The following is a 12,938-nucleotide window of genomic DNA, read 5'->3' as shown; positions in this document are numbered from 1 at the left end:
TTGATAGAGAAGGTTGTGTTGTGTTGTGTTGTGTATAATTAAATTCCTTGTTGTACATTGTGGTTGAGGATCATAACATTTATATAGTCAAAGTAATTTATTGGGAAATTTGATATCTTCACATTACACAATCTACAAACTAGAATAGTAAATTCATATACTAAAATGTTGCTATCACCCTTTAAGATCCAAATGTGACCAACAAGAATAATACAGAGAAGGTGAAAATATAATGTTAAATAAAAATATAAAAAAACATAGTTCTCTTAATTCATTTTGAGAGAAGGTGAATGATTTAAAAAAGAAGAAGAATAATATCAAATATATCTAATTGGATCCTAATGTAATTAATATATTCATATTATACTAAGATAATATTTTAGTAACTATGGAATTTCTTTTATCATTAATTATTTATATCTAAATATGTTAATCATACAACTGTTAAATAAAAAACAATTTAGTATACTAATCACTTAAACTCATGTTTATCTAATTGTCACAAACCTTATCTTGCTTATCTAGTAGAGTTTTTTACACTGTCAATATATCATTCACTATTGGTTTGTATTACTTTATTATTTTTGTTTGAAAGTTAATAATGATTAACAAATCAACGGTGAATGATTTACCGACTGTGTAAAAAACACATACATTCTCGGTGATATATTAAATCATTTTTTCTATTTAGAAAAATAAGGGAGGTAGTATATATATACTATATATATAATAACTATGAATTCGTGATTTTATTAGTGCCGCATTATATTTTGTATTGCACATTTGCAGTGTAGTATAGTGCGAGTGGCATGCCCTAGATTCTGCACACAACCTGTTTGTTGAAAAGTCTCTCTGAACAATGGACCATCAAAGGTTACAACAATTAACCAAAATCACTCTCAACAACAACAATTTCATCCAAACCGCTCTCCTCTCCGACCTCCGCGTCGACGGTCGCCGCCCCTTGGACTACCGCAAACTCACCATCAAATTCGGCGCAGACGACGGTTCCTCCGAGGTAAAGCTCGGCGATACCTACGTCATCTCCTTCGTCACCGCTCAACTTCTTCAGCCCTACAAAGACCGTCCCAATGAAGGCAGCCTCTCTGTCTTCACTGAGTTCTCTCCCATGGCCGATCCTTCCTTTGAACCCGGCCGCGCTTCGGAGTCTGCGGTCGAGTTGGGAAGGATCGTGGACCGCGGGTTGAGGGAGAGTAGGGCGATTGATACGGAGTCTCTGTGTGTTGTGTCAGGGAAATTGGTTTGGGCAATTAGGATTGATATACATGTGATTGATAATGGTGGTAATTTAGTTGATGCTGCTAATGTTGCTGCTTTGGCTGCTTTGTTGACTTTTCGGAGGCCGGAGTGCTCGTTGACCGGAGAAGATGGTCAGCAAGTTGTGGTGCACCCTCCTGAGGTTGAACTTAGCTACCTTTACTTTATTGTTAAATTGTGTTTTTGAAAATTACATTATTTCTGTAATTGATGATGATATCAGTTTATGTATAACTATTTTTTACTGAAAAGTGATGTTGTGTGGAGAGGAAAAAAGGACGGCCGAATACATGGGCACAATCTCTCCTGCAAGTGGAGAGATTGTTTCCGGTATTTTAACCCGTGGTTTTTTACCTTATATTGTGATTGTGATACTATTATGTAGTGTTGTCAACCCTAGCTTAGAATGTGTTTGAATTACCTTCAAAAAATAGATTATTGAAATAGTTGGTTATACATTGTAGTCAATTGTGATAGAATGAGTTCATATTTATATACTTTTTGCTGAAAAGTGATTTTAAGATAATCATTGTAGTCTACAGTGTGTTTGGTTTGGATTATTTGCTAAAAAATGTAGCTTTTAGGAAAGATCTTCTTAGTAAGAGGGGAGAGAGAAGCTAGAATCAATGGTTTCTAGCCAATGCCTCATACTAATTGGTAAATACTTGTTTTTCAAGACACTTTATTTTCCACTTGTTGTTTACTTGTCATTGCTTGACAGGAGCGTGATCCACTTCCTTTGATTATACACCATCTTCCTATAGCTGTCACCTTTGGCTTTTTCAGCAATGAAAATCTTGTGGTATGTACTTCTCTTTTTCTCATTTCATACACATCATTTTCTTGAGCTTGGTTTCATCTCTTTTTTTATGATGCTTTCTAGGTGATTGATCCAACATACCATGAAGAGTCTGTAATGACTGGACGAATGACTGCTACTCTTAATGCAAATGGGGATGTTTGTTCCATTCAGAAGGCTGGAGGTGAAGGAGTCTCGCAGCGGGTTATCATGCATTGCTTAAAACTTGCTCATGTTAAAGCTGGTGATATTACAGCCAAGATAAGGGACGTGGTAAGTTCTTTTTTATGCTTAGCCTTTCAAGACCTAAATTGCTTTGAATGTTCTTCACAAAACATTTAGTTAATATCATGACCCATTTTGTATTAGGTGCTAAAACTTAGGCACTGCAAAATATTTAACCAAGTCTTACAATAATCTTAACTAATTTTTGCTTAAATGGTCAATCTTTGAAACTGCTTAAAATTTTACCTAGGACTTAAAGGTATGAGTTGACATCTACTGGCCTAACTGTGAACTGTGTTCTGATATGTCATATGTAAACTTTCCAATTGTCATATCACCTATACGATTTATCGTTGTTAATTCTTTTCTGTTGTCTGAACTGATATAGGTAGAAATACACAACACAGAAAGGGCACTACGGAAAATTAAACGCCACTCTTCGTCTGTTGCTGTTGATGTTTGTGGTACCACTGCCACGTTAGGGGGAAAACAAAATCAATCAGTTGGTGATAAGAATGTTAATCATTTAGACCAGTTGAAGCTGAAAGATGAACTAAATGATATGGAATGTGATGCCAAGACACCAGGACAAGTACAAAGCAACAAAAAGGATGGAGTCTCAAATAATTTCACTGGTGGTCCATCAAGTTGGTAGGATACCATCTACTATACTAATAGCTTCATTTGGTTGCTTTTTGTATTCACTGTGTGGTTGTTTCTAGTCCGGTCCATTATTACTGCTAGAGACCTGCGGCATGCAGAGATTTTATCACCCACTTCTATAAAAATGAAACTCACATGCATGCTATAAAGTATTGTTCTGGACCATTTATATTAATACGTATAAATATTAAAAATATTGAATCTTTGAGACTGAAAATTTTATATTTTTCTTTTCAAATTTAATTGAAAAATATTTATTTTTCCCCATCATTGTTTCTTCACTTCCTTAGGGATCCTTACTCAGAATGTGTGGATTCAGATTCTCTAAAAGCTTCTCTAGCCTCACGTGGTAATGGCTTTTCTTCTATCTTCAATAGTGATCTTGAAGTGCATGTAATCACTTCTCTTATTGTTTTTGCTGTTACTAATGATGAGTTTGTGTTCTAATGAACTGTATAATCTTACTAGTAAAACTATCAGGACAGTCAACTCCTCAAAGTAAACAAAAGGATTCAAGAAGTGAGACTAAGAGGGAGGAACAACCAAAGGAAGTTAAAACAAATTCTTCTTCAGCAATGGACATTGCTCCAAATGTAAGGCAGAGTAATAATGAAGGGAAAACTCTGAAGGATGCTGTGAAGCCCAAGCACAAGAGAAAGAAAAAAACATCTTCCAATGGGAGGAAATAACCATTTGTATGTTGTTTGAAGGTTTAACCTTTTTGGGACTTTCTTTTTCTCCTCTTTAAGAATAGGATGGACATTGACTCATGTTTTTTGTGTCAAAAAGTAATTCTCCATACTTAAGTTTGTTATTTGCTTATTTTTTGTATTTTTTCAGCACTTTTAAGGTTATCTTTTTTCCCCTTGTTCCTCATGGTTGGTTATTAATGGCTTTTTCACTCAACAGAGGGACTTTTAAAATTGCTGAATCTTGGTATTAGTAATTTGTACTGTCTAATTTATATCTTATCTTTGGAACCATAGTATTTCCTTAAGTTTAATACACCTAGTAATTTGTTATATATTGCTTCATATCAGGGTAACTGAATACCAACATTATCTAGTACATAAATTGCTGTATGTTCCTTTGAATTTTAAATGTATGTTTTGAAATATACATGTACATAGTCAAAAAGTGAGATCGAAATAGATAATCAGCATTTCGAATTAGAAATAATGTGCCACAAAGTCACCTGATTAGTTTCAGAATCAAGGGACCATGCAAGCTACCACTTGTAACAGACTTTGAATACTTGTGTTAATCCTACAAAGCTATTATAGGAAATAAGTCTAACAAATTTGACATTATCTTGTCTATAGTTGAGTTCCTCTATTGAAAAAAGAATGGAATCTCAGCCAATTGCCTTGACCTTACAGTAATAACAATAATAATAATACTAATGTTGCAAACTCATTGTACATATTTGGATAAAAGATGAAAAGGAGAATATAGTTCGAAACCAATTTATTCAGCTTTTCCAGCAAGATAGTAGTCCCCTACGGTGAGAAATACATGCTCACCAAGAACCACTTCTACAGCAGCTTGTTCCTCAATGGAGTCAACAATTTTCTGCAACAACGAGGGACAAATGAATCTTTTTTTTTTACACTTCAAAATTAGAGATTCGGGATATTTGATCTAATAGACAAAAAGGGGTTTAATCAAACCTTTCCATTTTGAAATTCAGATTTCAGATTTGAAAGATCTCTAGAGAGCAGGTATGTTTGGAGATTTTGTGCCAGTTTTGTATCACCTGCAGCAACAGAAAAACAAGATGATGAGGAACCAAGGTTCTATGGTGGTTGGCATAAGGGAATGGATTTGCTTTAATTGCTATTTGCCTGTGTGCAAATGCATTCAACCAACACAGAAAACAAACCTGAGAACAACGAAACAACCGCATTTGAGTTAAGCATCAGTGCAGGTCTTGTCAAAGTGATACCGAACGACATGCTGGAAATCCCATGGAAACTCTCTTCACCAAGGATAATCTGCAATTGTACACATAATTTTAAAGTTGGAGTGGCTTTAACTCAGGACACATTGCTCTATGACCTTTAAAGGAATACATATCAAGGAGAAACAATATAAACAACTTACTGCATACGCAGGCTTCAAAGAATGTGGAAGCAAATGAGAACCAATAGCATCCCTGATGTAGGATTCCTGCAAATATACGGGATAAAATCAAACTGCATTACAGACCTGGCACTGGAAATTAATTTGTCTACATTAGATGCTTCCAATAAGTTGCCCTAAACAAAAATGGCTCAACTATTGCCTAGAAGCAACTACACATAGTGCAATGTATGCATATAAATTTTATGAGTTTGGATAGGTACTTACTATTATTTTGAAGAAAAATAGTTTCTTCACCGAAAGATTTGTCGTATTATTTTATTTAGAAACAACCAAACATGTTGATCTACTATTGCCTGCTAAAATCTAGCACTACATGTTTTTTAAATGCTATTAAAAATACCCACCAAATATCCTGCAAAAAACCACATAGTAAGTCGAAGCCAAGTCATTAAACTATTGATACCTGGGAATGCAATACTCTTTGAGAGACTGACGTATCTTCATCCAAAGATTCGAAGTAAACCTCCACCGTATCAGTTGGTTCAAGACCAACTTTCTTCCGCAATTTCTGAATTCTGTTAACAATCTGTTACAGACAATTAAATCAATATTAGATTAATAATAGATTGAACTAATTCAAGGCCTTTGGAAGAAAGATTATGTGAACAAGTATGCCAAACCTCCCAAGTACAAAGGAAAAATAAAATAGCATCCAGTAAAGTTTTCATTTCATCATACTTTACTTCCCTTCTCTAACATTATTCGGCTTCCAAAAAGAAAAGAAAGTATGTAGAAGTTCTACTGCATAATCTGCATTTCAGAAACGCAGACCAAATGCCAAAGAAATGGAGACTTAAATATCTTGCTAATCTGGTAGAGACCATATTGCACAGGAGAAAACCAAAAGATATTACCGAATATCGATAGAGAGAGAGACAGACAGAGACAGACAGACAGAGCAATAGCAGCTCTGAAACCCAGAGAAGTAACCAGAGCCCATGGCTCCGGAGAGTCTTGCCAAAAAAGGACTTCTCCCTGGCCTGATATCCACCTCCTACATGTTCATAACCCCTTTCCATGTAGCTAACTTGCCAAGTCAGCAAGCTCTTCAAGCCTCCCCATTCTGCCCTTTTTATTCCTTCTGGTATACCAACATTCCAGATTCTGAGCCATTGGTTAGGAGCAGTAATCAGCTGGACAACAGTTCTTGGCCTAACATAATCCAACATTCCATTACATTCCTCTCCACTCGTATGTGCAAAAAAAACACCGAAATTGGAAGTATGGTGTATCCATCAACTTTTCCCTCTTGTTACTGAATCCTCGTGTCAAAATCAACCCCCAAAACCTGATCACAAGGTATGATGGTGCAGACTTGAAACGAAAAGCTAGTATTTCTATATACTTCGCTCTGATGGCTCAATGACTGACGCTTTCCAATAGAGTAGAGTGTACTAAATTATACCACAGGTGATTCTGAGTAACTATGATCCGAAGATAATGGATAAAACACATGCAATGATTACGGCAACTAGTTCAGTATGACATGGTCTCATATCAGTTTTAACATTAAGATTTATAGAAAAATGAGAAATGCAAAAGAACTGCATCTACATTACTTAATTGTGATTAAGAATATAGATTGGTAACTCCTTCCTTTCCATGCACCCTCAAGACCAAGTACATAAATAATCTGGACATTCCTTGCATATTAAATATTTACCTCACGAGCAGCACCAGACTCAAACAATGACTCATCTGGATGCAAGTCCAATATCACTAAAACATCACCTGAAATAAAGACAGGTTTGATCAAGGATAATTCATAATGGATTGGTAATTGAAGGATTGCCACATGAAGACAATCAGCCCATTGAACATTAGTGTTTTTCATCATTGCAGAAAAGTGAAGAAAAATAAGGTAGTAAAGGTTCTAACCATCTCCTGCAGCATCAATCTCCTTCTCTGTCATACCATCAGGTCGCTTAAAATCACGAAGAACCTGAATAAAAACAAAGAATATAAGGAACAAGATTATCAGTCTCCACCACTCCCATAAGAAAACAGTGAATCATTTTATGATTCTGGAAAAGACTAATCAACTCAGGGCCAAATCATAGTTTTAAGACTCGGCTACATCTCTCTATTGTTTCTGTTTTAATTAAGTGTGATTTGTGTGTGTGAAAGTGCATATTTGTAATTCCCGTTGACATAATTTAACATAAATCTGATTCCATTTTCTATATACAAGGTTAGCACCTTAACATCAGTCAGCTTCAGACAGTGATTTGCAATGACGACTTCTCCTGCACTCTCAAAAGCCAAAATGTTTTCCTGGGACAATGCTTTGATTTCTTTGGCAACAATACCCATAGATTTTCCCAGTCTCTTTCCTAAAGCACTGCAAATCAAAAAGATATATGGGGAAAACGGTATATGAAATATTATGAAATAAACAGAAGACAAACTTCCAGGTAATCAGCCATTTGGAATGCATACCTAAAGTCAGGTTCAGCACGTAAAGATGCATACTTTAAAGTATCACTACATGTAACCAGTGATCGTATATTGAGTTCTTCCAAGATATACTGTAATGCAAACAGAATCATAAATATCAGGACACAATTTTTTATCTAAAGAGCCAAAAATAAAAATTAAACAAAACGGATTGCACAAAACAACTAGTTCCTTTTTTCAGTCAAATATACAAAATACAGATGGTAGGCAAAGAAATACAAATATACATGAGGAAATGATACCATAAAAATTGAGACAACAATTAGAGGGAAAAGGTAACAAGCAATAATATCTCTAAATGTTAACATAAAAGAAGACATTTAATTAATAGACTATTCAAGACAATAAAAGCAAACTAGTCAATTGACAACAAAACCACTTGAATAAATACTCAAAGAGTGCAGACGGTAAAAATGTAACAGATTATGGCATCATGCATGTACCTCCCTCAACTTTCCATCTATGTCATCGAGGAAGTCCACATCGGGATGAACTATCACCATCTCCCTAAAATAGCAAAAACATTTTATTAAATCAACAATATTTTCAAATGAAACCCAAATAGAGGAAAAAACATGTACATGCACTACATCAATGCATGTAAAAATGAATACCAATATACCTGAGTGGAGTCTTGAGAGGTTTGTTGTGACGCTCACGAATGTTTCTAGCCAGATCAATTATAGTCGTCATCCTTGAAACACTCAGCTCAATCCTTTCTCCCCTCTGACAAAATCATCCAGCAAAATGAAGGGGATGTAGTAAAACAGGTGTTTGGTAGCTATATCTCAATGACAGCTAAAACAAGAACTACACTAACATGAAAGTGCAAGATGCAAGCCGTAACTTTTTATGAAGTTTTTCTTTCCATTATAAAATGCAATTAAATACATGTGCATGACTTACAGACTATACTAATTGATTAAAGATGTTTACCTTGCCCTCTTCCTCGGGAAAACTGCAATAGTGTATACTTTCCTCTGATTCATTAAGAGCTTTTCGCATATTTTGATAAAGTGCCTCAGTGAAGAAAGGTGTTAAAGGAGCCATAACTTTGCATGACAACAAAAGCACCTGGAAAAAAAACAACCATCACCTAAAAGACCATAAGGAGACCCCAAAAGGTCGGAGAGTAGGATAAATGAAGAAAAACTGTTTTTCTGCTTAGTATTCCAAGAATGAGAAACCAGAGTATTTAAGGATGTTAGCCACAATGAGTGTTGGAAAATCAAATCCCTTTATTTTTTAAGGGCCAATCAGATCCTTTTATAATCATAAAAATAAAAACAATCATTTACTGAGTAAAGAAATAAAACACAAATGAAAAAATAATATTTAGGTTATCAAATCTGAAAAAAAAAACCAATAAAAACATATCAACACACAATAAATCAGCAATGAACCTTATCTAATCAAATTGGATGCAGATTCTCATGTGACTAACAACAATGGGCACACAAAATGTATAACCATTGTAGATATAAAAGGTAAACATACATTATAGAGAGTTGAGAGTGCTGTCCGGCAGTCTTCTTCTCCAGTACGACCTTTAAGTCTCTTACGGTTAAACCGCACATATATATTTGTAAGGTTATCAAGAAATTTTAGAAGGTAAGGAACCACCTGCAAGGACATTTGTTGTTAAAATAAATACAATAAAATGCACATGCAACTAACAAATAGTGGTGGTGTCAGAATACAAACAGCAGTGGCTGTAAATCTCAGATGCACTAACAACAACTCAGTCATGCCAAGTGTAAATTGGTGCATTTAGAAGAAAAGAAGACTGAATGTAAAATCCAGACTGATAATCAAATTGGCGAAGCCACCATTTCTAGCCTAATCAGTTCAAAAGGTTTGACCACTGGAAAAGATAATACAACAACAGCCAAACCTTAATCCGACAAGATCCTAAGCCCCGATAAAAGGTGAAGGTAGTGCTAGACAGTCGACAGCCAACATAAAATTTTGTTGAATATATGATATGGATAACAATGACATAAAATAATATTAAATTAAATTATTGTTCGAATTATATTTTATATATAAAACTTATTAGAATATATACAGTGGATGTAAAATAGCTGAAAAGAATTATACAGCCATAGCAAAGGAGAAAATTATATACTTTTACCATTGAACTATTTTAAAGCTCATCAAGTAACAGTTTGAAAAGGAAATGGTCATTATATGCATAAGGCACGTTGATAAGTGTTACTGACTGTGTAAAGGCGGTAACCATCCATTTCTTGCCGGACAAAGTGAACAAGACTATGTGTGGCAGAGTTGATCCACTGATCAAGAACATTGGATGATTTCTGAAGGGTTGCATGATCAATGGGAACAAAAGGTGTCAGCCCCTCAATTTCGAGCCTCTTCGCATTTTGAACAAGGAACCTATATGCATTATACCAAGGGAGGAATACATCCTTAACCTGTGACAGATCAGCACCATAGAATTAAAACATGGAATGGTATAATCGAATAAAGTGCACTTAATTCAATGAAATTAATTAAAAGATTAAAAAATAAAATAAAAAATACAGTTAGATGATACTGACAACACCGTAAACTCCTTCCTTCTTGAAACGCAGTGTCTCGGCACGCACAACAGGAGAGTTTATAAGGTATAATCGCAATGCATCCTATCCAAAGGAGGAGGGTATATCATAACATGACTTTCAAAATATAAATCATAACAAGAGAGTTTATAATGAACTTTGAAAACGTTCTTACTGCTCCATAATCATTAATGACACCCATTGGCGAAGGATAATTTTTCAAGCTTTTACTCATCTTCTTCCCATCTTCAGCCAGGACATGTCCATTGCAAATCAAGTTCCTAAAGGCAGGCTTATCAAATAATGCAGTAGACAGCACCATAAGGGTATAAAACCTGCAAATTGGAAAATCAGAAAACTACAATACACATCTATATGTTACTGACTAAATATAGAATGGAACATCAGGCAGGAACAAGTAATTTAGCCCAAAAGGGGGTAGGTTGAAATAAGAAATAACTTATACCATTGTCACAAAATCTAAGAAAGAACATGCTTTATTTTTGCTTAACAGATTTTTTAAATTAAAGCAATTGCAATCTAATTTGGAAAGATCAAACTCATAAACGATGCAATCTAATGAGGAGATAAGCATGGCAAACCAATTAGGTCATCGGAAGCTCAAATTGGAAAGATATTCACCAAAACAGAATAGATAATGTGAAAAACCATTTGAAAACAAATACGAAACTATGGCCCAGTCTAGATGAACAAGCCTCTATCATAAACCAGATGTATTTAAGGAGCAAGGTACTCACCAACCACGTGTTTGATCAATCCCTTCAGCCACAAAATGGCCTGGAAAATTATTTTCAAATAGCTCAACATTCTCAAAAGGATAATGGATATATGCATAAGGCATGGATCCACTCTCAAACCAGCAGTCAAACACCTGCAAGATAAAACAATTGATCTATGACGAAGTACAATATCTCTACTACAAGAAAACCAGCCTAACACTTTTATCTTTGCCTCACTGGAGGACCCAAAGCGGATTTACTCTTATAAACATTATTTCAAACAGAAGGTAGGATGTTGTGATTCTTGGGACAACTTGAGCAGTGCAAGATGGCATCTCAACTATAACCAATAGAAAGAATAACTAGATACTACAAAATCTATGATAAAGAGAGTATGACACCAATTGATAACATTGCTGGAAGCCTATGAATTGGGATTTTACATCTTCCACGCGTCGAAGCACACGGCCACTTTCACTTTTAATTGTAATATGATCAATGTTGTGACGATGAAGATCAAACACCTGTAAACGGCATTATAGTCAGATTAATGATAGTCGTCATTGGTCAAGAAGAGTACTGCACGTAAGTAATATATGAAATATGTGGTTGAAGAATTAATACAACAGATAAGCCTAAAACTGAAGCTGGCCAAAGTATATATAGACATAAGCTTACCATACATGATGTAAAATTACATCGTGAAACAAGAACCAGTGCACTCATAATTCATCAGCGGGGAAGAGAAAATCATTTATAAAGATAAAACCTATATAATATAAGTAGGAACGATATTGAATATCCAAATGATTGTGCAGGGCATGTGAAATATTTCACTGACGCAAGGTAAATTAATTAAACAGTATGCTGCAAGTACATGTTTACTCATTATTATGCTTCGATGAGCCAAGATTCCAATGGAGCAGTAAATTAGCACCATTTCAGAGAAAATATACTAAAATGAGCATAATATACAAGTCGGTTTTTGTAACCAAATAAACTAAAAGCAGTATAATATACAAGTCGATTTTTGAGACCATGGAAACAAAATCAATCAACATTGTCAAGAACATAAGTATGCAATTTAAAAAGGGCAAACAGAAAAATCTAACCTTTTCACCTGAAAGCTTTTCAAGTTTTGCAACAGAATCCATGACAACTATTTCCTTTTCATCCTCACTAATCCATATAGGGATAGGGTTCCCCCAAAATCTACTACGACTGATTGACCAATCTCTGGCATTTTCCAGCCAATTGTGAAATCGCTTTTCCTGCAAGACACAGCGACATAAAAAATATTTACCAAAACCACAGATATCATACTATTTATGTTTCAAATCCAAAATATGACAACAGACAGAGGCCTTTTAACTATTCCTTCATACCCACAATGACCTCCTTTCCAGAGCAAAAGAGAAGACAAGAAAATGATGATCAAATAATAAATTAGCAATTAGGGTGGTGGCCTAGTGCACTAGACTCCCACCAGGTGGAATAATAAATAAGCAAACCAGGTAAACAAGATTGCATACCTTGACAAAGTCCGGGACCCAGTAAGTTTGCTTATTATTTTCCAACAATTTATCTTTCAATAACTCCACTCTAACAAACCTACAATGAAAAAGCACATTTTTAGATTAATACTGGTGCAATTCAAAAATTAAACACAAGCATAGTAACTACAAAGATATGTCAAAAATGCAAAATCGAATGTTATAGCCCCATAAAACAGCCAATGATGAAAAAGATGGGTCAAACACACTTACCAGCTAGGAACAGCTCTGTAAATTAGAGGAGTACGAGATCTCGGGCAGAATGGATAAGAATGGGTTAAGGTTCCTAGCTTAACCAGCCTACCTTTTGCCTAAAGAAAGATGAAAAGGAAAAAACAATAAGTGGAGGAATCCAAGCTTCAGAAAAACAATATTCACTACAACACATAAAACTGACTTCTATCAGATGGTCTCCACTCTCAACCTTTGGTATTTATACTTTGTAACTTAGACAATCCTTCACTAACAAAAAGAAAGGGGGGGGGGGGGGGTCTTTTAAAATGACTTCATAGAAAGT

General features: G+C 35.0%; 2 protein-coding genes across 5 annotated transcripts in view; one reads left to right on the top strand and one right to left on the bottom strand.

The window, feature by feature from the left end:
• Positions 764 to 3,896, top strand: LOC109331289 (exosome complex component RRP45A-like). 3 transcript variants are annotated; one of them, XM_019565693.1, is made up of 6 exons: positions 764 to 1,420; positions 2,000 to 2,080; positions 2,162 to 2,350; positions 2,691 to 2,953; positions 3,256 to 3,314; positions 3,446 to 3,896. In XM_019565693.1, exons 1-6 carry the CDS (start codon positions 860 to 862, stop codon positions 3,652 to 3,654), a joined length of 1,362 nt encoding a protein of 453 aa, XP_019421238.1. In that variant the 5' UTR covers positions 764 to 859; the 3' UTR covers positions 3,655 to 3,896. The 3 variants fall into 3 exon arrangements, with proteins under 3 accessions (XP_019421238.1, XP_019421236.1, XP_019421239.1); XM_019565691.1 differs by having other exon boundaries at positions 3,434 to 3,896; XM_019565694.1 differs by having other exon boundaries at positions 3,256 to 3,323; positions 3,433 to 3,583.
• Positions 4,248 to 12,938, bottom strand: part of LOC109331287 (isoleucine--tRNA ligase, cytoplasmic) — a 13,034-nt gene continuing 4,343 nt past the window's right edge. Inside the window, exons 7-28 of one of the 2 annotated variants that reach the window (XR_002105767.1) lie at positions 12,635 to 12,732; positions 12,401 to 12,479; positions 11,981 to 12,139; positions 11,312 to 11,392; positions 10,887 to 11,020; positions 10,304 to 10,463; positions 10,129 to 10,212; positions 9,790 to 10,002; positions 9,065 to 9,190; positions 8,504 to 8,641; positions 8,190 to 8,293; positions 8,011 to 8,074; positions 7,550 to 7,638; positions 7,310 to 7,451; positions 6,989 to 7,052; positions 6,774 to 6,841; positions 5,514 to 5,636; positions 5,069 to 5,134; positions 4,848 to 4,959; positions 4,636 to 4,721; positions 4,362 to 4,537; positions 4,248 to 4,312 (exon numbers count right to left, since the gene is read on the bottom strand). Coding sequence is in view for 1 of the 2 variants with exons in the window: in XM_019565689.1 (XP_019421234.1) it covers positions 4,433 to 4,537; positions 4,636 to 4,721; positions 4,848 to 4,959; positions 5,069 to 5,134; positions 5,514 to 5,636; positions 6,774 to 6,841; positions 6,989 to 7,052; positions 7,310 to 7,451; positions 7,550 to 7,638; positions 8,011 to 8,074; positions 8,190 to 8,293; positions 8,504 to 8,641; positions 9,065 to 9,190; positions 9,790 to 10,002; positions 10,129 to 10,212; positions 10,304 to 10,463; positions 10,887 to 11,020; positions 11,312 to 11,392; positions 11,981 to 12,139; positions 12,401 to 12,479; positions 12,635 to 12,732 (2,295 nt within the window). In the remaining variant the exon portion in view is untranslated. The other variant, XM_019565689.1, reaches the window with a different exon arrangement.

This window comes from Lupinus angustifolius, chromosome LG17 (assembly GCF_001865875.1).
Source record: "Lupinus angustifolius cultivar Tanjil chromosome LG17, LupAngTanjil_v1.0, whole genome shotgun sequence".
In the NCBI taxonomy this organism is placed as follows: domain Eukaryota; kingdom Viridiplantae; phylum Streptophyta; class Magnoliopsida; order Fabales; family Fabaceae; genus Lupinus; species Lupinus angustifolius.
Note: the sequence above shows the minus strand (reverse complement) of the source record. Positions and strands in the feature narration are given on the sequence as shown.

Excerpts from the sequence above, each read along its gene's own strand:
- LOC109331289 (XM_019565691.1), top strand. The coding sequence starts at position 860 with ATGGACCATCAAAGGTTACAACAATTAACCAAAATCACTCTCAACAAC. Across the intron at positions 1,421-1,999 it reads TTGTGGTGCACCCTCCTGAG|GAGCGTGATCCACTTCCTTT; the intron begins GTTGAACTTAGC and ends ATTGCTTGACAG. Across the intron at positions 2,351-2,690 it reads CAGCCAAGATAAGGGACGTG|GTAGAAATACACAACACAGA; the intron begins GTAAGTTCTTTT and ends GAACTGATATAG.